Source organism: Martes martes (assembly GCF_963455335.1).
Source record: "Martes martes genome assembly, chromosome: 16".
Lineage (NCBI taxonomy): Eukaryota > Metazoa > Chordata > Mammalia > Carnivora > Mustelidae > Martes > Martes martes.
This window is the reverse complement of record NC_137904.1, coordinates 12,553,539-12,576,724: the sequence shown is the minus strand read 5'-3', so window position 1 is coordinate 12,576,724 and position 23,186 is coordinate 12,553,539. Positions and strand designations below refer to the sequence as shown.

Below are 23,186 nucleotides of genomic sequence, written 5' to 3'. Positions count from 1 at the left end.
ATCTGATGGTCATGCTGAGCCACCAAGGAGAAGCTACCCCTTTGGATAGGGCTTGAGCTCTCCAGTGGGCCATAGCTCCCATAGTGTGTGGCAACCTTTTCAATTACCTGCCTGGTCCCTGACACCATCCTTGGAAGGTCTGGGTGGAAACATCAAAACACTTGATATTAGTGTCCCTCTTTGAAGAAAAAATGAATATGGTCAATTCTGTTCCATAGAGGTTAGCCCTGAGAAGGAAAAGAACACAGAATGTTCTCAAATGCAATAGGTCAACCTCACTGAGGGCTTCTCCTTTTAGATTCGTAACTGAAGAGGCGCCTGGGTGACTCAGTTGTTAAGCGACTGCCTTCGGTCCCAGGGTTCTAGGATGGCACCCCACGTCAGGCTCCATGCTCGGCGGGATGCCTGCTTCTCCCTCTCCCACTCCCCCTGCTTATATTCCCCTCTCTCGCTGTGTCTCTGTCAAATAAATAAATAACATCTTTTAAAAAAAAAAAGATTCTTAAGTCATTGAGTTTCATCAGGCTTCTGTGCAAAAATACCAGAGAATTCCAATGCATTCTTATGATACAATCCCATCAGTTCATTTGCTACCAGAACGATGGCACTAAATTGGTGGTGATGAGTGGTATCTAATTTCCAAAGGTCACTTTCCCATCACCCACCTGAAGCTGGACTTTCATAAGTTTCATTAAATGGTTTCCAGTGGGACTACAGATGCCAGTCTCTCCCAGCAACACCCCCCTCCCTGCCTCTGTTTTCTTGATTTGATCTTATCAGTCCTTTGGCTTATAGGAAGATGACTGAGACCTCCCACACTGCCAAGGGACAATCCAAAACAAACAAGCAAGCAAGCAAAACAAAAGGCCAAACACCAACATCCACTTGGGTTCTCTGTTTATTGTAAGATGTTCATTTCCCAAGGCTGGTTCAGATAAATACGTTTTGTCCAAGTTCAGGGGCTGCTGTCTTCCCTTGCTTCATGAAATGATCGATCGGCAGGCCTTTGATCTTCCTGATCCAGGCAGCTCTGCTGGCTTTTTCTGGACTGACCACGTCACTGGGCTTTCTGGCCTGGAACTCCTTCATTTTGGCCTCCCTGTACTCCTTCTCCTCCTTTACGGTCAACAACATGAAATTGGTGTTCGTTCTAAAGGGATCAAGGGTCGTGTAGAAGCGAGGTCGATCTTTCTTGAGGGACTTGGTTCTCATGCCCACGGGGGGAGCCAGCATGCGGTTCGGTTTAATGACCTGCAGGCTAGTTAAAGGGCTACAGCTACGCACTGTCCCGCCGATGGGGCCGGTCTCTTGGTCTTCTCCCTTAAGGCCATCAGCGAATCTGGGGTAGACGATCACAGGCTGGGGTATGGTGGACTGGACTCGGGGACTGTGCAAAGAGTTCTTCAGGTTGGCCTGCAGTTTCTGGATCTCCAGGGGAATACTGGTTTGCTTCATGTCGATGGGTGGGTTGCTACATCGCAACCTATTAACTGCCTGTTGGATCGATAGTCCTTTGAAACTCAGGACCTTCCTTGGGTGTGAAATTGAAGGTCCCCAAGCATCAATGACTTGGGTTTGGGGCCTCCGGGGATAGGCAAACTCCCCTGACTTATGGGCCTGCTGCAGGGCATTCACCGTGAGAAGGAACTGGTCAGGGGACATGGGGATTTGCCAACGCTTTTTCTTTGAGCGCCTGATAAAGTCTCCAGGTGGAACTTTCTCCTCGTCCTCTGGTTTTTCAAAAATGAAAAGAAAACAAAAGCAAGTCAGAGTGTGCCATGAAAACTGGTAAGTAGTTATGCATGAAAGTTAAACCCATTCTTGTTTTTTTTTAAGATTTTATTTATTTATTTTTCTTAAAAAAAAAAAAAAGAAAGAAAGTCGAGTTCGAGGGAACACACCTCAACATAATAAAGGCCATATATGACAAACCCACAGCTAACATCATACTCAATGGTCACACATACACGGAGGAATATTACACAGTCATAAAAAGGATGAGATCATGCCATTTGAAACAACACAGGTAGACCTGGAGGGTATTATGCCAAGTGCAGTAAGTCAGACCAAGGAAGACAAATACATCATTTCACTCCTAAGTGGAATCTTTAAAAAAATGAATAAATGAATAAAAAAATAGACCTATAAATACAGAGCACAAATGGATGGTTGCCAGAGGGGAGGTGGTGGGGGCTGAGCAAAACGGGTGAAGGGAAGTGGGAGATACAGGCTTCCAGTAAGGAAATGAATAAATCATGGGAATAAGAGGTATAGCATAAGGAATACAGTCAATGATACTGTAATAGGGATATATATGGGGATAGATGGCAGCTAGACTTGTAAACACAGTATAATGTATAAACTTGTCAAATCATTATGTTGTAAATCTGAAACTAATGTAATCTTGTATGTCAACAGTACTCAAATTTTTTAAAAAAGGAATTGTGATGACTCATTGTTCATTAAGGTCTTTTTTCGTATAATAATATGCTGTGAATCTCTTTCCAAGTCACCATATGTGGGTCCTCGTGATACAATTTTTAGCTATTAGATAATATTCCACAGTATGAATTTTTCCGTATCAACTTAGTCATTGCCCACTGGTGGACATTTCGTTAGTGATCAACTTTTTAAAAAATGTAAATACCATTTTTATTTATCATATAAGCAAGTACAAAATGATTGGATAACACGCATTTGGGCATGGGTAGAGTAGGAGCTCTCACACATTGTTGGTGGGACTATAAATCGATACATCATTTTTTAAGGGTGACTATGATAATATCTTTCTAAACTTTTTAAATTTTTATTTGTTTATTTTTTAAGTAACCCCTTCAAGGTGGGGCTTGAACTCATGAACCTGAGATCGAGACCTGAGCTGAGATCAATAGTCAGATGCTTAACCAACTGAGCCACCCAGGCGCCCATCTAATTTTTTTTTAATCCAAAGAAAATTTATCAGTTATGCTAGTGTCTTCCTCTTTTTTATTATTTAAAAAAAATTTTAATTCCAGTGTACTGAATATACAGTTTATAATAGCTTCAGGTGTATAATACAGTGATTCTGGACATTCCCCAGTGCTCCTCACATACCCTTGACCTATTTTACCCACCCCCCCACCTGGTGTCCATCAGTTTGTTCTTTACAGTTAAGGGTCTGTCTGTTTTTTGGTCTTTTTTTCTTTGTTCCATTTGTTTCATTTCTTAAATTCCACATAGGAGTGAAATCATACAACATTTGTCTCTCCCTTTTATTTCACTTAGGATTATATCCCTTAGATCCACCCGTGTTGTTGCAAATGGAAAGTTTTCATTCCTTTTCATAACTGAGTAATATTCCTGTGTGTGTGTGTGTGTGTGTGTGTGTGTGTGTGTGTGTGTGTGCCACCTCCTTTTTTTTCCAATTTTTTTTAAAATTTTATTTATTTATTTGAGAGAAAGCATGAGTGGGAAGGGCAGAGGGAGAGGGAGAGAGATCCTGAAGCAGACTCTGCATGGAGTCCCAACGCAGGGCTAGATCTCATGACCCTGAGGTCACCCATGAGCCAAAGCCAAGAGCCAGCCACTTAACCAACTGAGCCATCCAGGTGCCCCAATATCTTTCAGATTTTTAAAGGCATTTATCCATTGGCTCAGCAATGCAACTCCTAAGACTTTACCCTACCGGCATACCAATACAGGTACCTAAACATAGGTATATTCAAGGATTCCCATTGTTAGTACAGCGCTCCTAAAACTTAACTGTTTTACCCTCACCCTGAAGCTGGTTTCTCCAGGGAGTTTGATTCAAAGAACCACTATTATACTAGCCAAAAATATTGGAAAGGCATTTTAAATCTTTACCAAAATCTCTCTCAAAAACAACAAAGGGACACCCTATTCATGATGACACACCAGTCCAAGAAGTGAGAAGTCCCAGTGGCCCAATACAGGAGGCAGGCTGTGAGCCCAAAACCGGAAAGGCAGCTCTTACAAAGGTGTTCGTGCAGTGGCCTCAAGTTATTAAGGGGACAATTAAGGAAAAGCCATCCCCCTTAAGAAAAGTTAGACATTTTATCCTTTCTGAATTCTCAGTCATTCACTTGCTGAAAAACTAGATGGAACAGAGAGAGTAAGCAATAGAGAGAGGGGAAGGGTAGGGGATGTTGCCCCTGATCTGGAGTAAAATATCACCGTTCATTGTATCTCCTGCGAGGGATTTTGCTTTCAAACTCTCTTGCCCACCATCTATGCCATTTGCTTCCTTAGAAAGAGCGCTTGTTCTCTTCTTGCCATCTCTCTGGGGTGATTTTGACTGTCTTTGACTTTGAGGTCCCTTGGATAAGACTTCTAAATGAAGATTGAGGAGGAAATCATTGTAATTACATAATTCAACGAGGTCTAAATAATGGGGGCATAGCTGGTAATTTGGCTGATTCTCACCCAAACTGTCACCTTATTGTTTGTTGTCGTATGACACTAAGTAAGCCAGCTGGAGCCAAAGGCTACAGTCCCTCCTGCCTTTCCTCTCACCCGATTTTTCAACTGACTGTCAAGCTTTACACATTATCTACACCGGCTGGCCTCTGTCCTCCAAAGAGAGCTGGTCATTTGTCTGTGTAACGTACCAGGACGTGACCTCTTGATGTCCTCTGTAGACCTGTGGATCGAGTTCCACATGCCAAACGCAGGACAGGTGAAAGGAAGGAGTCTGGATACTCTAGCCCACACCTAACTTATTCTTTGTGTCTTAAAACGGCATTCCATATCACACACACACACACACACATTCTGCTTCATACCAATATTTTCTGGGAATGCATGTTATCAATCAGGACTCTAGAGATAATACATTCTGCCTAGAACATTATTCTGTGGTATAGTAATAGCTTGTCTCTGTTCTAAGGAAATTATTATGTAATGTATGTTTGGATGGGGTGGAGAGTGTTGGTGGTTTCTGGTTTGAAAGGCAAGTACGAAGGGTCAGTGTTATCTACTATACAAAGATTCTAGTATGTCTGGTAAACGCAGGCCTTGAAAATCGGGAGATCCTCTTGAGCTGGAAAACAGGATCCCACCTTCCTTAGTAGTTAGGATTTACATCATCAAGAAATCATTGGCTAAAATATCCTATGGAGAAGCTAGTCCCGCCACCGCCACCACCACCACCTGCTCCATCAGGAACCACCGAGGTGGCCTGGGATTCAACTCCCTTACCTGTAGGTACCCTGGTGTCCTTCAGGAAAACTCGGGACCTGTATGGTTTACTTAACAGGGACTCCTGGCCCACAGTTTGTTTACTGGACATCGAGTCCCTCAGGCTGAAAACCTGAGTGCTAGACCTGGAGGTGACTTCCGTGAGGTCATTTTCTTCCTTGTCCTCGTCTTTATCTTTCTTCTTTTGTTTGGCCTGGTCCACAGAGTACTGCCATTTTATATTCTCAAACTGGAACATGAGAATATTGCTCTCAGTGTTGATCACCATCCTGGAACCGAAACAACAAGATGGCCCACAAAAGGCAAGAAGGCCACCACTGCCCAGCCTCCGAATATGCATTTCAAATACTGCCCCATCCAACCGTAAGCCCAAGGGAACAGTGCCTGAGATGTGACTGTACAAGAGGGTGGTGGAGGCTGTTAAGAGGGTCTGGAGTGGTGAATGGTCGCAGGCCAGGCAACGGGCGGGGGGGGGGGGGTCCTCTTGAAAATTAACTGTAAGCAGGGCATGTATGTTCTGATTCCTTCACTTTTCAAGTTAAAATATTTTTTTAAATATTTTATTTATTTATTTGACAGAGAGAGAGATCACAAGTAGGCAGAGAGGCAGGCGGCAGGGGTGGGGGGGTGGGGAGGAGGATCCCCGCTGAGCAGAGAGCCCGATGTGGGGCCTGATCCCAGGACCCTGAGATCATGACCTGAGCCAAAGGCAGAGGCTTAACCCATTGAGCCACCTAGGTGCCCCTCAAGTTAAAATATTTTTAAATGAATTTCTGTTCATAGAGTGAGTACCAAGTCCCTAGCGTGCCCCAAGCAGAAAGGTTAGGGACTCTACATTGATGTCTTAAAATTCACTTTTTTTTTTAAAGATTATTTATTTATGTATTTATTTGACAGACAGATCACAATTAGGCAGAGAGGCAGGCAGAGAGAGAGGAGGAAGCAGGCTCCCCGCTGAGCAGAGAACCCAACGCGGGGCTCGATCCCAGGACCCCGGGATCATGACCTGAGCCGAAGGCAGAGGCCCCAACCCACTGAGCCACCCAGGCACCCCACTTTTTTTTTTTTTTTTAAAGCACAGTATCTAAATGCCATGTTTTATTGCTGTGATGGGGATAAAGAGAACTCTAGTGGGAGGGACTCTGCTCCCTTGCTGACCCTCCCACCCATCTCTGTCCCTCTGTCCTTCCATGGTCTCTATGATTGCTCTGCATTTAAACAAAACAGCTGTGCTTTATAAAGCAGGATGGTTTCCATCTTTCCCAATCCACATGTTTATGCCCCGGTAGGAAAAAGAGTTCTAAACCTGGGCCCCCCAGCAGGGACCGCCAACCACCCTCTGGTTTCTGTCATTCTCAAAGTTCACAGAGCTCCTTATCTACCCTACTCTCTGCCTAGATCTCCTAGAAGTATAAACGAGCAAAGGAGATATAATGTGTGGGTTCCTTTCCGTTCCAAAAGGCTGAATTTTAAGACCTTCACGGTTAGTGTAAACTCTCTTTAAGAGTGACTTGTTTTGGGATGCCTGGGTGGCTCAGTCCATTAACCTGCTGCCTTCGGCTCAGGTCATGATCCCAGGGTCCTGGGATCGAGTCCCACATCAGGCTCCTTGCTCAGCGGGGAGCCTGCTTCTCTCTTGGCTTCCGCCTGCCACTCTGCCTGCTTGTGCTCTTTCTCTCTCTGACAAATAAATAAATAAATAAAATCTTTTTTTTAATTAATTAATTAAAAAGAAAAAGAGTGACTTGTTTCGGTTAGAAATGCTAGCATGGAATTTGGAGAATCATTCCAATGAGGATTCCCTTTCTGACTCATCTTTACTCAGGTCCAAAGGCAAATGTCTCTCTTCAGATGTCATAAAAAAGAAAAGGTCAGAGGTAAATTTTTTTTTAATGGCACTATTACTTTGAAACTGAAAAAGTGTCCCTTGATGGAGACTTCTTACCAGTCCTGCCCCTTTTCGATGGGAAATAGCCCTAGTATGGTTTCATTAAAAGGAAGGCAACATGGTTAGGAAAGATGAACGGATATCTCAAGTGAATGTACGAGTTAATTCTATTTGGGTATTTTCACATACTATCACCCTGAACCTAGCCTATGACAAATAAATTATGACATACACATGGTCACAGTTCTGGTTTCTGTAAAACTCACCTGCTCAGCTCTTCCCCATCGGACACTGGACCCCCTGTTCCTACCATCCCACTCCCCACCTATAAGTCTCTGTGCATCAGAAGCGAGCATCAGAGATGGCTGGTCAGGGAGCAAATGGGGCTGCACATTTAGAGCAGAGTCATACCGTACTCACTGCCTGATTTGCCCAGACATCCAGAACAAATTCCGAGTGACATGAACCCTGCTTGCTAAGTTTTATGCAACGTCCGATCCACCCCCCACCATATGATTACTGGCTCTTCTCCAGCCAAAATTGGAGGGGACCACGGCGCCCTCTCTCCTACTGCCAGCAAATGCAGGGCTGGCATCCCAGAGGAGAAGAAAATGATCCAAACGGAAGAGCTCACAGCCCTGACCTCCACACCTACCACCCACCTGTTGCCCTGAATAAAGAAGGACAGCACAGGATCACCTCTGCCGTTGACTTTCATCACCTTCAGACAGTTCCCACTGAGGAAATTGTAAATGCGGATCTTGCCATCAGCGCAGGCACTGATGACCCGGAGGAAGAGAAGGGCCACGTGAAGCACCTCCCTGGAAGGAAACAGAGCAACAGGCAGTACTTGTCTTCTGGGAAACTGCGTGGGTTTGTTTGTAGCTTGGAGGATTTTGTGTGCATGCCTGGGAACCACTGGTCATGACTGCCCTCCCTGTGATGTCTGCCTTCACTTCATAATTCCGGATGTAAGCCATTAACCCTTCAAGACATGCTTGCGCCCTCTCCTCCCGTTCTGCTGTCACGTTTCCTGCAAATTGGTCACAGTGCCCCAGAATGGAAACAAGCAAAGTCTTATGTCGTGGCTTTTTGTTTTGTTTTGCGTTGGTCTGATAGGTAGACGATCATGATTTTTCTCTAACAGTATGGTCCCTACCTACTGACTTATACAAAAGTCATGCAGAGAAGTACTTAATGTTGTGATGCCTTTTCAAATAGCATTATTGGGTAAAGAAAGAATAGAACGGGTGAGAAAATGACCATCTTTCTATGAAGCAAGAACCTGATATCTCAGCATTTTCTTTTGGGTCTTAAATTAGTGACTTGCAGGGGTGCCTGGGTGGCTCAGTGGGTCAAGCCTCTGCCTTCAGCTCAGGTCATGATCTCAGGGTCCTGGGATCAAGCCCCACATTGGGCTCTCTGCTCAGCAAGGAGCCTGGTTCCCCCTCTCTCTCTGCCTGCCTCTGTGCCCACTTGTGATCTCTGTCAAATAAATAAATAAAATCTTTTCAAAAAAATTAGTGATTTTCAGTCTTTCAGTGAAACATCTGAAGGAACACCGTACCCAGGGATGAGATGTAGGCATTCCCTTTGGTGGTGACCAGCAGAAACAGAGAGAGGACCAGGAGACTTAGATACCTCCAATAAAACATTCCTACAACAGCTACAGCCAAGTGCGACTCCAGATGGGTGAAGTATTCAATTCTGCAAAATGTAACTACCTTACTCCTGTTCATGATACTAAAAAGTTGAATCTGGTGCCACCAATTAGTTGGATCTTATGTGCAAATCAAGTCCTTCAATCCCTGTCATCCGTACCTATCCAAGTCCATCCATGGCCCCATTCACATGCTACCTTCTCCATAAAACCACCCTTTAACTCTATCTCCCCTTTCCCGTGCACACATACATGAACTTCAGGCACACTGTAAGATTCTCCGGGGCAGAACACACATCCTCTTCATCTTTGCATGCCCAGCACCTAACCCAAGGCCTAGCCCATAGAAGAAGGTTCTCAGTAAGTATCTGTTGAAATGGTGAGTGTCAGCTCAATTTCAGAGTATGATCCTTGGTACAGTGGGTTAAAAGCATGACATCCACCCCATAGAAGAAGGTCCTCAGTAAATATCTGTTGAAATGGTGAGTGTCAGCTCAATTTCAGAGTATGATCCTTGATACAGTGGATTAAAAGCATGACATCCACCCCATACCATGTGGCCTTAGCCCTGATCAGATCTAAGAGCCAGATTAAGAAGTTTCAAAGCCCCAACCACTAGCAAAATAGAAACAACAAAGACTTTGAAAGGCAGGAATATGCTTAGCATGTTCAAAGGACAACAAAAAGGCCAATGGGGCTCGTGTGATGGATAGATCAATCTGTCAATGGATCACTCATTCTGAAGTGTAAAAAAAATGTAGGGGCGCCTGGGTGGCTCAGTGGGTTAAAGCCTCTGCCTTCGGCTCAGGTCATGATCCCAGGGTCCTGGGATCGAGCCCCGCATCGGGCTCTCTGCTCAGCAGGGAGCCTGCTTCCTCCCCTCTCTCTCTCTGCCTGCCTCTCTGCCTACTTGTGATCTATGTCTGTCAAATAAAGAAATAAAATCTTTAAAAAAAAAAAATGTAAAAGAAGTCCAACAAAGTTCTAGTTTTATGTCTAAGATGGAAATATAATGCATTTATTGGCATCTTAAGTGCATTTTAGTCTACCTGTAGAGAGAATCCAGAGCTAGGAGAGATGGGCCTGTGGTAGAAGGGTTTGACTTTCTGTACCTTTTTTGATTTTATGGAGCTGGACCTACACTTCTCATAGACTCCTGTGGCATTTGATATTTCAGCCTATACCATTATAGCCTAGTAATATAATAGAGCACAGGCTTTAGGATCAGAAAACCCAGATCCAAATTTGGATCTACCACTTCCTGGCTGTGTAACCTTGAAAAAGTAACATGACTCTCAGTCTTTAGTTTTGTCTTCTATGAAAAGGAGGTAGTGAGGACAGAAGATTGCTGTCAGGATTAAATTAATATTTTTCAAACAGCCCAGTATCTGACACAATGATGGTTACTAGAAACCTGTCATAGCTCCGCCTGCATTCAGGTTTTCTCTCTGCCCTAAAAAAAAAAAAAAAAAAAAGTCATTTCTTTCTTAAGTCTCCTTCTTTGTTCTTTCTTTATCAAAAGACACTGCAGAGGGGAGCCTGGATGGCTCAGTGGGTTAAAGCCTCTGCCTTTGGCTCAGGTCATGATCCCGGGGTCCTGGGATGGAGCCCTACATCGGGCTCTCTGCTCGGCAGGGAGCCTGCTTCCCCCTCTCTCTCTGCCTGCCTCTCTGCCTACTTGTGATCTCTGTCTGTCAAATAAATAAAATCTTTCAAAAAAAAAAAAAAAGACACTGCAGAGAGTGATATCAGGAAGAATGGTGGAAGAAGGAACTCCAAAATCCCACCCTTCCCTAAAAACAATGAAAAAACTGGCAAAAACTGTCACAGTCGACTTTTTCAGAACTCTGGAAAACAACCAAAGGCTTGCAGCAACCCAAGAAGCACTCAGACAAAGAAGAATGACTTTGTGTCAATAAGAAGAATGAACTTTGTGGTATATTAACTTATCCAACTCCCATTCCCAACTCCCCAGCTCACTGGTAACCGTGAAAATAACAACCTACATTCCTGGTACTAGAGGAAACAGAACAAACCTGCTTCACATTGAATTATTTGACCTTTCTCATGGCTTCCTGGAAGACTGGTTCAAAAAGCTTGTCTTTATTTTGCTTTAGTAGGAACTCACCCAATGCTAAAGCTGCTACCTGGGGAGTATCATTTGAAGGCCTTGATAGTCAAATATTGTAGTCACTGCTGCCTAAGGCAATAGACATCTGTTGGAGCAAGCAATACACTAACCAAAAAGATTTAACATTAAAGCTGGGGAATAAAATGTCCATAAGGGCTTTGAAAAGCTCAGACACGTTCCTGGGACTCTATGTGGCTCTAAACAGAGCTGCGTACACACTGAGGAAAGACCTCACTCTTAGCTGAACTTGATGTTCTCCGCAAACAAAAGTGAGAGCTAAGGCAGAGTTGTAAACTGTCTAGCGGAGTGTTGAAAGTTTCCCTCAACAGGTACACAGAGCCCCTTGGCAAAAAAAAAAAAGGGGGGGGGGAGATATTTTACTTCCAGGTGTTCAAATAAACCTACTCCACTCAGTCACCACCAAGGTAATAGAAGAGAGACTTCAGCGGCCAAACAAGACAATATACAGACTCACTAAACAAACACACAAGAAAAGCCACAACAGGCAACAGTGAAAACAAACCCTGGGAATGGGGAAGAATTTGATTTCCAGAGATGTCCTATTAAAATATCCAAAATGCCCAGTTTTCAAATAAATATATAAAGTATAAAAAGATACAGAAGAGTATATACAGGGGGAAAAGTAATCAATTGCAAAGGTCTGCAAGGAAACCCAATGGTTGGACTTTCTAGACGAAGACTTTATTCTAAACATGTTCAAATAGCAAATAAAAACAAGTCTACAACAGTAAAAGAAAGTATGAAAACAGTATCTCACCAAATAGAGATTACCAATAGTTAGAAATTATTTTTTTTTTAAAGTTCAAATAGAAATTCTGGAGTTGGCACCTGGGTGGCTCCATCAGTTGAGAGTCTGCCTTTGGCTCTGGTCATGGTCCCAGAGTCCTGCATTGGACTCGAGTCCTGCACTGGGCTCCCTGCTCAGCAAGGAGCCTGCTTCTCCCTCTCCCCCACATTTGTGCTCTCTGTCACTATCTCTGTCTCTCTCTCTCTCTCAAATAAATAAATAAAATCTTTTTTTAAAAAAAAAAGAAAGAAATTCTGGAGTAGAAGGGCACCTGGGTGGCTCATTCGTTAAGTGTCTGCCTTTGGCTCAGGTCATGATCTCAGGGTCCTAGAATCCAGCCCTGCATTGGGCCCCCTGCTCATCAGGGATCCTGCTTCTCCCTCTCCCTCCCCCATTCCCCCTGTTTGTGTTCCCTCTCTTGCTGTCTCTCTCTCTCTCTCTGTCAAATAAATAATCTTTTAAAAAAAAAAAAAGAAGAAGAAGAAAGTCTGGAGTTGAAAACTAAGTAATGGAAATGAAAATTCACTAGAGGAGCTCAACAATACATTCATGTAGGCAGAACAAGCAAAGGAAAGAGAGGTCAATGTAGATTTTTCCAGTCTGAAGAACAGAAAGAAAAAAGAATGAAGACAAATGAACAGAACCTCGGAAGCCTGTGTGACATCATCAAACCTCAACACATGGGTAGTAGGAATCCCAGAAAGAAAGGAGAGAAAGAGACAGAAATATTTGAAGAAATCATGGCCAAAAGTTTTGCAAATACAATGGAAATCATTAATTGACACATCCAAGAAGCTCAACAAATTCGAACCATGATAAACTAATGAGATCCACATCTAGACATATCATAATCAAACTGGAAAAAGCTAGAGGCCAAGAGAGTATTGAAAGCATCAAGACAGAAGCAACTCATCACATAAAAAGGATCCTCAGTAGTATCAACAACTGATTTCTCATTGGAAACCATCAGAAAATATAGAGGCCAAAAGCAATGAAATGACATATTCAAAGTGCTGAAAGGAAAAAATAACTATAAACCAAGAACTCTATATCCATCAAAACTATCCTCAAAAATGGGGGAATTAAGGGGTGCCTGGGTGGCTCAGTGGGTTAAGTCTCTGCCTTTGGCTCAGGTTGTGATCTCAGGGTCCTGGGATTAAGCCCCACCTTGGGATCTCTGCCCAGCAGGGAGCCTGCTTCCCCCTCTCTCTGCCTGCTTCTATACCTACTTGTGATCTCTCTCTCTCTCTCTGCCAAATAAATAAATAATCTTTTTTCTAAATGGAGAAATTAAGATATCCCCAAATAAAAACTGGGAGTTCACACTAGCAAGAAATGCTATACAGACTCCTTCAAGTTGGAGTGAAAGGACACTAGTAGTAACTGAAATCCGCATGAATAAAGAGCATCAGTAGACGTAATTACCTAGATAAATATAAAAGACAGTATAAATGTGGTTTTTGTTTAGAGGTCTTTCTTTCTATCTCATTGAAAAGGCCACTACATAAGGCAATAATTATAAGTCTATGATGATGGATACACAGGATATAATCACCTATGTCATATTCAAAAGATGGGTACCAGTCCCGTCATCAGAACTCTCCAGAAAGGCAACCTGCAAGTCGGTCCTCATTACCAGTCAACTAGAAGTATTTATTAAGCACTTCCATGTGCACACCACCACTACAGATGAGTAGAGGAGGGGCCTGACAAACAAGAACATTGGCCATGTCCTCCACATGTCTATGGACTTGCTGTAACTGTGAAGGTACCAAGGACCAATGTGAATGAGATATTGGGGCTGTCATTCAATGTCAATGAGAATGGTCTGAGAAGATCTCATTGCTAAGGTGGAGTAGGAGGCTCCTGGGTTGACAAATGGCAACCAAACTGCTAGGTTTCCTGGGAACAGATTATTCTCTAATACCTACCCTAAATCCTACAGAATCATGCTTGGAAGGCTACAATTTTCAGGTGGTATCATAAAGTTTGACTCTTAAATTTGATAATCCAGATGATATGCTAAGAAGCTCACTGATAATAACATAAGGGTTGGATAATGCACCAAAGAGAAGCCTTGCCCAGCACCCACTCATCAATGGTGCAGTCATACACACAATGAGTAAGCATACACAAAAATGACCCAAATCCCCTTCCACCTCCCACAAAGTCAGTGTGTGCTCAAGAGGTTCCTATGAAGATATGTGGAAATCTAGGGCCATATTTTACTACATAACTATCCTGAATTGATCCCCTAGAAGATCCATGTACTCTTCTAATCAATTAGGATAGCATTTTGTTTCCTAGAGTTTTTTATAGTGCACTTAGGGGAAGAAGCATTATTCATGTAGTATAAGAGGGACCCAGAGCAGCCTATAAAACCCATGCCCATGGAAGAACCATGAACTGACCACAATATCCCTTCCAAGTAAGCTCAGATGTGACCTCAGACTACTTCTCAATTGGCTCCAAGCACCACCACCACAAAATTAGGACTGGAACTATAAAATGAGATCCATTTGCCGTCCTGGAATGGAATGTAGCCAGCAGACTTGTAAGAAAACTCCTTCTTTAAGCCTTTAAGTTACTTTTAAACCTTTGGCCCTTGGGTGACTTTAAGCTTTTGTGAACACAAGCTTCCTGGGGTAAAGACCAACAAACTCCAAGTATTTTAAGTTTCCTGGAACTGGCATTATTTGGGACAGTTCTGCCAATATTCCCAAGTTTGGTAGACAACGGATACAAACGTATCAGGTGTGTCATAAGCATAACATTTCAATAACTTGTCAAGATCCACATTGAGTACTGTTATTTCTTAGGAGAAATAAGTGATGGTGGGAGAGGGAAGGGCCAAATGAGGGGGTGGGGTGGGGTGGGGATGGGGAACACGTAGAGGGGACAAAAGTTCAGCAGAGCATGGAAAGGACTGATCTGCCAAAAACCAAAGTCTAGCTACGAGGGAAAAGGGCAGAGCACCACTTCCATCAGTGAGGGCTTTCCTACACCTACTTTGGATGCTTGTAGGCCATGAGGCACCGCTCGTACTTTCCCACCATGCTCCAGGCCATGACCAGGCCATCAGTACTTCCCGAGAGGAGATGCCACTGGTCACAACAGAGACACTTCACGGCTCCCTCATGGCCACTGAGAGTCTGCAAGAAAAGAGGCCTCTTTTCAGCCCTCTTCAGCTCAGACTGTGAGTCCTCCAAGGGCCCAAGCTGGAGGCGTCTTTCGAGGAACTGCAAAGCCGCACTCCACCGATCCATGACTGCCACCTGAACCGACTTCACTTTTGTTCTAAGAAGTCCGGTGATGTCCATGCCCCTCCCCCCAGAGCTCTCTCTCCCCCGTGAAAGAAGAATGTGGTCAGGGAGAGGCCTCGCTCCTGGTGGGTCTGTGGCTGGGGCAGGCCTCATCTTCCTGGAGTACCAGAGAAGGCCAAAATCCACCATCCTCTGCTGCCACACGGCGTAGGGTCAGGCGTTCCATCCCTAGCTCCTTGCCAAGACCAGAGGACACCTGGGACACCCCTGCACCTGTAACTGCTGGTTAGACCATGGGGACAAGACTGATGGGAAACAGTCCACCAGCCAGTCCACCAACAGTACACCAGCAGCTTCTCACTTTGCCCCTGTATTCCCGGCACCAACGGATCTCACCACCACCCACTAGGGCCACGGGGGTTCAAATCCAGCAACAATTTTTTACATGTGAACATTCAGTCATTTTCAGGACAGCAGATGTTCTCTTTTCACCAGAGAGTTAAGGAGGAGAACCACTGTGACTTTGTCCATTCCCTTACCCCATGCGAGAATCAGGGTAAAATGTTCTGGAGAAGGAAAAGTCACTTTACTTCTGCTGCCGTGAAAAGACCCTGAGTCCGTATACTATCTGGGTCAGAAAGTAGCCTTCTATCACCACCTCCATGACATGATCCCTGACCCTCCACTGAGTCAGAATGGCCCTTTTTTGGGGGGAGCCCTTCAGGACCCTCCTTTTGGTGACCATAAGTTGGTAGCTTTAGGGTGGTGTGGGGAGCCCTCTGGGGGAGACCCTAAGTTTCCTCCAATCCATCATCACCAGTGCCCCATTGCCCTGACAGCCCACCACCCTCTCACCTTTACCAACTGGGCCGAGACAACGTGCCACACTTTGACTAACCCTCGCTCACAGCTGCTCACGATGTAGGTGTCATTGATCTTGGTGGCCAAGATGGGGTCTTTGTGTTTAAATGTCTTCAGACACTTCCCTGTCTCTATATCCCACTCTGAAAGGGAGGCAGGAAGAGAAGGGGCATGAAAGCAGGTTACAGTGGAGTTCTGGACCCCGTCACCAAAGCCAAGCCCATCAAGTCAGACCCTAGAAGGCTGTCATCTGGCCCATGACCCCTGTAGGCTCACCAGCAGCTCCGTGTGTCTGCAACGCAGAGCTCCCTGACCATGGGCCCCTGGGCAAGCCACCATCCATAGACCTTGGCTCCAACCCTAGAACTTAGTGTTGGGGTCCAAGTGCCAGACAGCTCCTCTCTAATAAGGCTCCTTCTTGAGCCTGCAAAATACTTGCTATTGAACGGATTTCAGGAAAATCATGGCACGTGTTCCATGGCACCATGCTTTCCAGACGCTATTTTCCTGACTCACCCCTTCTAGCTCTGAAAGCAAAGAAACTGTCTATCCTTATTTACATTTTAAAGTATCTCTGAATCTGACTTTTGGATTTTACTAACTGACAGATTGCCAGAGCTGGGAGCAGCCTTAATGCTGCTTCTACATAGACAGTGATAGGGCAACTGCCTAGCGCACTGTAAGGGTTGGGAAGATATGAACGTAGGTGGGTAGGTGGGAGAACAGAGCTTAGAGAAAAGAGCTGAAAGGAGGCACCACAGATCCAGGGATGAGACCACTGAAGTCAGCCTCGTTGGCCCCAAAGTACCTGTCAGGCAACAGAATGTATAACCTAGGACAAAATAATAACCACAACTGATCCTTACCTGTAGCACACACAATGAGCCAGGCACCATTGGGAGTGTTTGACATGCATTAACTCATCTTCCCAAGACGGTTGCTATGATGATTCCCCACAGCACAGATGAGGAAACAGGCATAGAGAAGTTGAGTAGCCCACCAAGATCGAGCAGATGGTAAGCAGAATGAGGTGGGATTCGAACCCAGGGAGTCTGGATCCAGAAGCCATGCTCTTAGCTGCATATACTAGATTCATCCTAACTAAATAAGTATGCTTTTCTTCATGTGTTTTTTATATATACATCGGCCCTTTTATCTGATTTGAAAGGAGAATCTGACGGGCATCTGGCTGGCTCACCAGATGGAGCGTCTGACTTCCGCTCGGGTCATGGTCTCAAGGTCTTGGGATCGAGCCCCATGTTGGGCTTCCTGCTCAATGGGGAGCCTGCTTGTCCCGCTCTCTCTGCACTTTCCCCTGCTTGTGTTCTATCTCTGTCTCAAGTAAAGGAATAAAATCTTCAAAAAAAAAATTTTTTTTAGCAAATTGGGGGTTACATTTCAGGTCTCCAACATCTCTTTTTCTTTATATGGGTAACCGAGGCAGGTGGGAGGAGCCCAGGGGAAGCAAGCAGGCTGGGGGATGGGGCTAGGATTAGGGTAAGATCTTTTGAAATTTTTTTCGTCATGTATTTTGTGAATTAATTTTGACATTTTCAATATTGCTCTAAAACGTGTGTCTTGAGAAGCACCTGGGTGGCTCAGGTGGTTAAGCATCTGCCTTTGGCTCAGGTCATGCACTGGGATTGAGCCCCACATTGGGTTCCCTGCTCAGCGGGGAGCCTGCTTCTCCATCTGCCCCTCCCCCTACTCATGCACGCTCTCTTTCTCTCTCTCTCTCTCTCTCAAATAAACAAATAAAAAATTTTTTAAAAATGTGTATCTTAAACAAGATGGGATCAGGAGGGAGACAAACCATAAGAGACTCTTAATCTCACAAAACAAACTGAGGGTTGCAGGGGCCAGGGGGGGGCTATGGACATGGGGGAGGGTATGTGCTATGGTGAGTGCTGTGAAGTGTGTAAACCTGGCGATTCACAGACCTGTACCCCTGGGGCTAATAATACATTATATGTTAATAAAAAATAAAAAATTTAAAAATAAAAATTAAAATAAAATGTGTACCTTGATTACTAGGAGTTCGGGGGGCCCTTCCCCTAGCTCCAGCTCTACCAGTGGCCCTGCAAGACTCTCTCAAGTTTGGAGGCCTTGTCTGGCCTTCCGGCTCCAAACCTTCTTCCTTCCCTCCTTTCTGCTCCCCTCCTCAAAGCAGTCACGGCAAAGAGACTTTCAGGTCAAGGAGGGCAAAGAGGTAGGGAGTAAGGTTTCTTAAGCAGGTCTGAGGGTTTGCCTATGGAACAACACTCCGTTCTTGCTTTCCAGCACCTTCTTCCTCCACTTACCCCTAGCATGATGTGCCTTCCTGGGTCCCTTGCTTCTCTTCTCTTCTGACTCTTACCTCTTGCTTTGCAGGGGACGTCTCATCCACACCTGGAGCTTCCACCTTTCCTTATAACTGATAACCACCAGATCGATGTGTCTGGAGCCCCAGACCTGTTATATGGTAACCTCCCATGTAAACTCACACTTCCGTCTACCTCCTGCAGTCCTCCCCTGGCTGTCCTCAGGAGTCCCATACCCGATGCATTAGCTTTCTATTGCCACCGTAACAAATAGTCACGATTGCTTAGTGGCTAAAAACAAGACAAATATATTATCCTACAGCAGTCTGGCGTGACCTCCTCACAAGGCTGACATCAAGGTGGCAGCAGAGCTGTGTTCCTTTAGAGAGATTCTGGGGCTGGAGGGATCCATTTCCTTGCCTGTTCCACCTTCTAAGGGCCACCCATGTTCCCTGGCTCATGATCTCCTCCTCCCGCTTCGTGTTTCTGACCTCCCCTACATGTTTCTGACCATTCTTCCAAAGTCACGTCTCCTTTTGATCAGAGATGAGAAAATTTCTGTTTTTAATGAGCTGTATGATGACCCGCAGGCCCACACTGATAACCCAGGATAACCTCTCCACCTTAAGGTCCTCAATTTAATCACATCTGCGAAGTCCCTTTTGCCATACGAGATAGCACGGTCACAGGCTGCAGGGATTAGGACGGGACATGCTCGGTTGGCCATTATTCTGCCTACCACACTCAGCACGTCCAGAACTGAAGCCATCACCTCTTTCTCTGTTCCTCACCCAACCTTAGCCTTCCCCTTAGTCCTTATTTCCATCCACACATCCAGTGGCCTGAGTTTAAAGGTCTGGCCTCATTATCTACCCTTCTATCTTCCTCTTCCATATCCAGCTGGTGGCAAAGTCCTCCCAACTGTCCCTATAGGAATCGCCCTTCAGTCTGTGCCCCCTCATGGAAACTCATATCCCCCTGGCTTTCTTCATGTTTGTCTGTTCTCAGATAGTCTGAAGATGCCACGGTAGCTCTCTAGACTGAGTCATGTCTCCACCTGTCGCTCGTCTGCATAGTCCCCCAACTCCAAATCTTCCTTCCACACTATCACTAGTTATCTTTGTCAGGCACACAGTTGACCATGTCAGCCTGCAGGTCCAAGTGCATTGATAGCCTCCTGCATTCTATAGGGTAAAGTTCAGTTTCCTACCGTGATTCAGAAGGCCCTTGATCATCTGGCCCCAAACAAACTAACCAGCTTTATGTCCAACACCACGTACTGCAGTCCAACCATACCGAGCAAGGGGAAATTCCCTAAAGACACCATTTTCTTCAGCCTTCTGTGAATTTGCCTGTGCCTTCTGCTTAAAACATCCTACATTCTCCCTCTGCTTCTAGAACTACTCATCCTCAAGCACACACTCAACCCTGGGACACCTGGGTGGCTCAGTCCATTAAGCATCTGCTTTTGGCTCAGGTCATGATCCCACCATGCTGGGCTCAAGTCCTGCATCAGGCTCCTTGCTCAGTGGGGAGTCTGCTTCTCCCTCTCTCTGCTGTTGCCCCTACCTGTGCAAGCTCACTCTCTATCTCTGGCAAATAAATAAATAAAATCTTTAAAAAAAATAAATAAAAAGAGAGAAAGAAAGAAACACACTCAAACAGCACCCTGTCTGTGGTGCTTTCCCTGTTACTCTTACTTCTACAGTCCCTTAGAATTCCACATGTGGGACGCCTGGGTGGCTCAGTTACTTAAGTGTCTGACTTCGGCTCAGGTCATGATATCACGGTCCAGGGATTGAGCCCACATTGGCATCCACACTCAGAAGGGAGTCGGCTTGTCCCTCTCCCTCTCTCTGCCCCTCCCCCTCCTTCTGCTTGCTCTAATAAATTAAAATCTTTAAAAAAATAAATCCACATGTTGGTTAGGAGCCCATGATTTAGAGTCAGACAGCCCTGGATTTAAATCCCCACTCTATCACTCAGCAGCTCTGATCTGGGGCAAGTTGTTTTTCTCTCCGAGTTTTGGATTCCTCATCTGCATCCACCACAGAGGCCTCTTGTGAGGGTTAAATTAATAAATTATATATTAAATAAAATAATAAATAAATAAAATAAATTATATATTAAATGAATATATTAAATTAATAAATAATATTTATATATATTTTTATATATATAATAATAGTAATCAGTAAGTGGCAGCCATTATTATTCACATATTTATTATATCCTCAATTATATATTTATTATCTATCTCCGTTAAAAGATTGAGCCTCTTGAGGAGATAAAAAGCCATATTGAAAGGGCCATATCATATTTATTTTTTTCCTTAGCACCTAACACAGTGTCTAGCGTACTGTAGGTATTCCAGACAGTTGTTACATGAATGGATCCATAGATGTAAGGATGGTTGGATGGTTGGATGGGTGGATGGATGGATAGGTGGATGGATGGATGGATGGATAGTAGATGGATAGAAGGATGGATGGATGGGTGGATGGATGGATGGATGGATGGAAGGAAGAATGTCTACCAGGCGCCTGGGTGGCTCAGTTGGTTGGGCAACTGCCTTCAGCTCGGGTCATGATCCCTGGGGTCCTGGGATCAAGTCCCACATGGGGGTCCCCCTGCTTTGGGGAGCCTGCTTCTCCCATTCCCTCTGCTTGCTACTCTTCCTGCTTGTGTTCCCTCTCTCTCTGTCAAATATATAAATAAAATCTTTTAAAAAAAAGAACATCTTCCTACAGAAATGAGCAAAACAGCATTTTGACAATTCATAGGTTTGGGGGAACTTCTGAGAAAGGTTAAGGCATTTCTTTCTCACCTTTCACCTGGCAATCTCTTGCTCCAGATACGAGCCTGTTCTTATATAAATCCATGCAAGTGACTGTCCCCTGGTGGCCATTGAAGATTCGTATACAAGCCCCACTTTTCAGATCCCAGGATCTGCAGGAATCAGGCCAAAAAAATGTTTTTGAGATTTTTTCTGAGGGCCCAAAGGGATCATACTGTATACGACTTTCCTTAGACCAACAGTCTCTTGGAAGGCGGCAAAGTTTCATGGTCAAGCTCAGAGTCAGAGGCCTGGATTTGAATCCCAGTTGCAGCAGCCATTAGGTGTAACTTTGGGAAAGTTACTTAACTTCTGTGTAGGCTTCATTTCCTCACTGGTAGATTAGAAATGATAACAATGATAGTTACACCTCATAGGGGTTTTTGCAAAGAATTAAATACACAAATGCAATGATTGTCAACCAGGAGTGATTACCACCGCTAGGAGACATTTGACAATGCCTGGAGGCATTTTTGGTTGTCTCCAGTAGGGAGAGAGATGCTATGGGTATCTAGCATGTAGAGTCCCAAGATACTGCTGAGCAACCCCCCAATGCACAGGACAGCCTTCACATGAAGTACTTTACAGCCCCAAATTGAGAAACCCTGCATTAATTCATGTAACATTGGAACAATGATCAACATGTCGAAAATGCTTTATAAATGTTGGTTGGTATTGCGTGGAAGTTTCTAGAATTACCACCAGGCTTAAAATCCATGCCACTGATTCAACAGTAGAGCCAATCTTCAAACAAGAACAGTAGAACCACTGGGGGCACCTGGGTGATTCAGAGGGTTAAGCCTCTGCCTTCGGCTCCGGTCATGATCTTGGGGTCCTGGGATCAAGCCCCGCATCGGGCTCTCTGCTCAGCAGAGAGCTGAGCTGCCTGCCTCTCTGCCTGCTTGTGATCTCTCTCTCTCTGTGTCAAATAAATAAATAAGACCTTAAAAAAAATTAAAAAAGGGGGCGCCTGGGTGACTCAGTGGGTTAATCCTCTGCCTTCGGCTCGGGTCATGATCTCAGGGTCCTGGGATCGAGCCCCACATCGGGCTCTCTGCTCAGCAGGGAGCCTGCTTCCCTCCCTCTCTCTCTCTGCCTGCCTCTCTGCCTACTTGTGATCTCTGTCAAAGAAATAAATAAAATCTTTAAAAAAAAAAAAAAAAAAAGAGTGATACTAAGATAGTGGGTTCTGGACCCAGGGGGCCCCAGGTACCATCCCAGGTCCATCACCTACAAGCTGTAGGATCTTGGATAAGTTAATGAACCACTCTGTATCCCAGTTTCCTCATGTGTAAACTGGGGATAATAATGGTAGTTACCTCATAGAGTTCTTATGAGACTTGGCACACAATAAACAATTAATAAATGTTTCTTTGGTTTTTCTTTGAATGTGCTACCCTTTCCCTTCTAACATTCCCAAAGGTTCTGTGGCCTTAGCTGATTGTCAGAGTCTGCTACGCACCCACAGTGCATTTAAAGATATCCCAGTGGCCTGAAGAAAAGCATGTTTTGAATTTCTGTCCTAGAACATGGCCAACCATGTGTTCAGGTTGTTTTTCTTAAGTTAGGCAGAAATAATATTTGACAAACACTTTTAGGAAAATAGGAATAGGAATTCCTGGCTGGCTCCGTCAGAAGACCGTGTGACTCTTGATCTCAGGGTCATGAGTTCAAGCCCCACGTTGGGTGTAGAGACTACTTAAATAATAAATAAACTTAAAAAAAAATAAAAATAAAAAGAGGGACACCGGAGTGGCTCAGTCGGTTAAGCATCTGCCTTTGGCTCAGGTCATGATCACAGGGTCCTGGGATCGAGTCCCGCATAGGGCTCCCTGCTCAGAGGGGAGTCTTCTCCCTCTGCTGCTCCCCCTGCTTGTACTCTGTCTCTCTATATATATCTCAAATAAATTAAATCTTTAAAATAAAAATAAAAGAAAAGTAGGAATAGAAGGAACTTCTTGATTTCACAAACTCGTAAAAAAAGTTATAACAGCAAGTGTTATACTTAGTAAAAAACACTATAGATGTACTCCCTTCAAAAACAATAACAAGATGTCTGCTCTTACTGCTTCTGCCTAACTGGAAGACCAAGGTAAAGTTAGAAAGAAAGAAAAAGAAAAATGTAGTATCAAAGTATTGGAAAAGAAGATAATTATTACCATTATTCCTGGCTGAAATTTCATCTACATAGAAAAACCAAATCAGCACATATACTTTTTTTTTAATTTTTATTTATTTATTTG

At 44.4% G+C, this 23,186-nt stretch overlaps 1 protein-coding gene across 1 annotated transcript in view; it reads right to left on the bottom strand.

Moving 5' to 3' along the window:
- Nucleotides 1-887: 887 nt before the first annotated feature.
- The window catches only part of FBXW10B (F-box and WD repeat domain containing 10B), a gene marked incomplete at its 5' end in the record, with an annotated part of 35,736 nt that continues 13,437 nt past the window's right edge, over nucleotides 888-23,186 (bottom strand). The window contains 7 exon segments of the mRNA XM_080826522.1: nucleotides 888-1,730; nucleotides 4,174-4,329; nucleotides 5,197-5,465; nucleotides 7,747-7,905; nucleotides 14,693-14,835; nucleotides 15,802-15,950; nucleotides 20,935-21,056. Of these exon segments, the coding sequence (XP_080682648.1) occupies nucleotides 931-1,730; nucleotides 4,174-4,329; nucleotides 5,197-5,465; nucleotides 7,747-7,905; nucleotides 14,693-14,835; nucleotides 15,802-15,950; nucleotides 20,935-21,056 (1,798 nt within the window). The 3' untranslated portion in view covers nucleotides 888-930.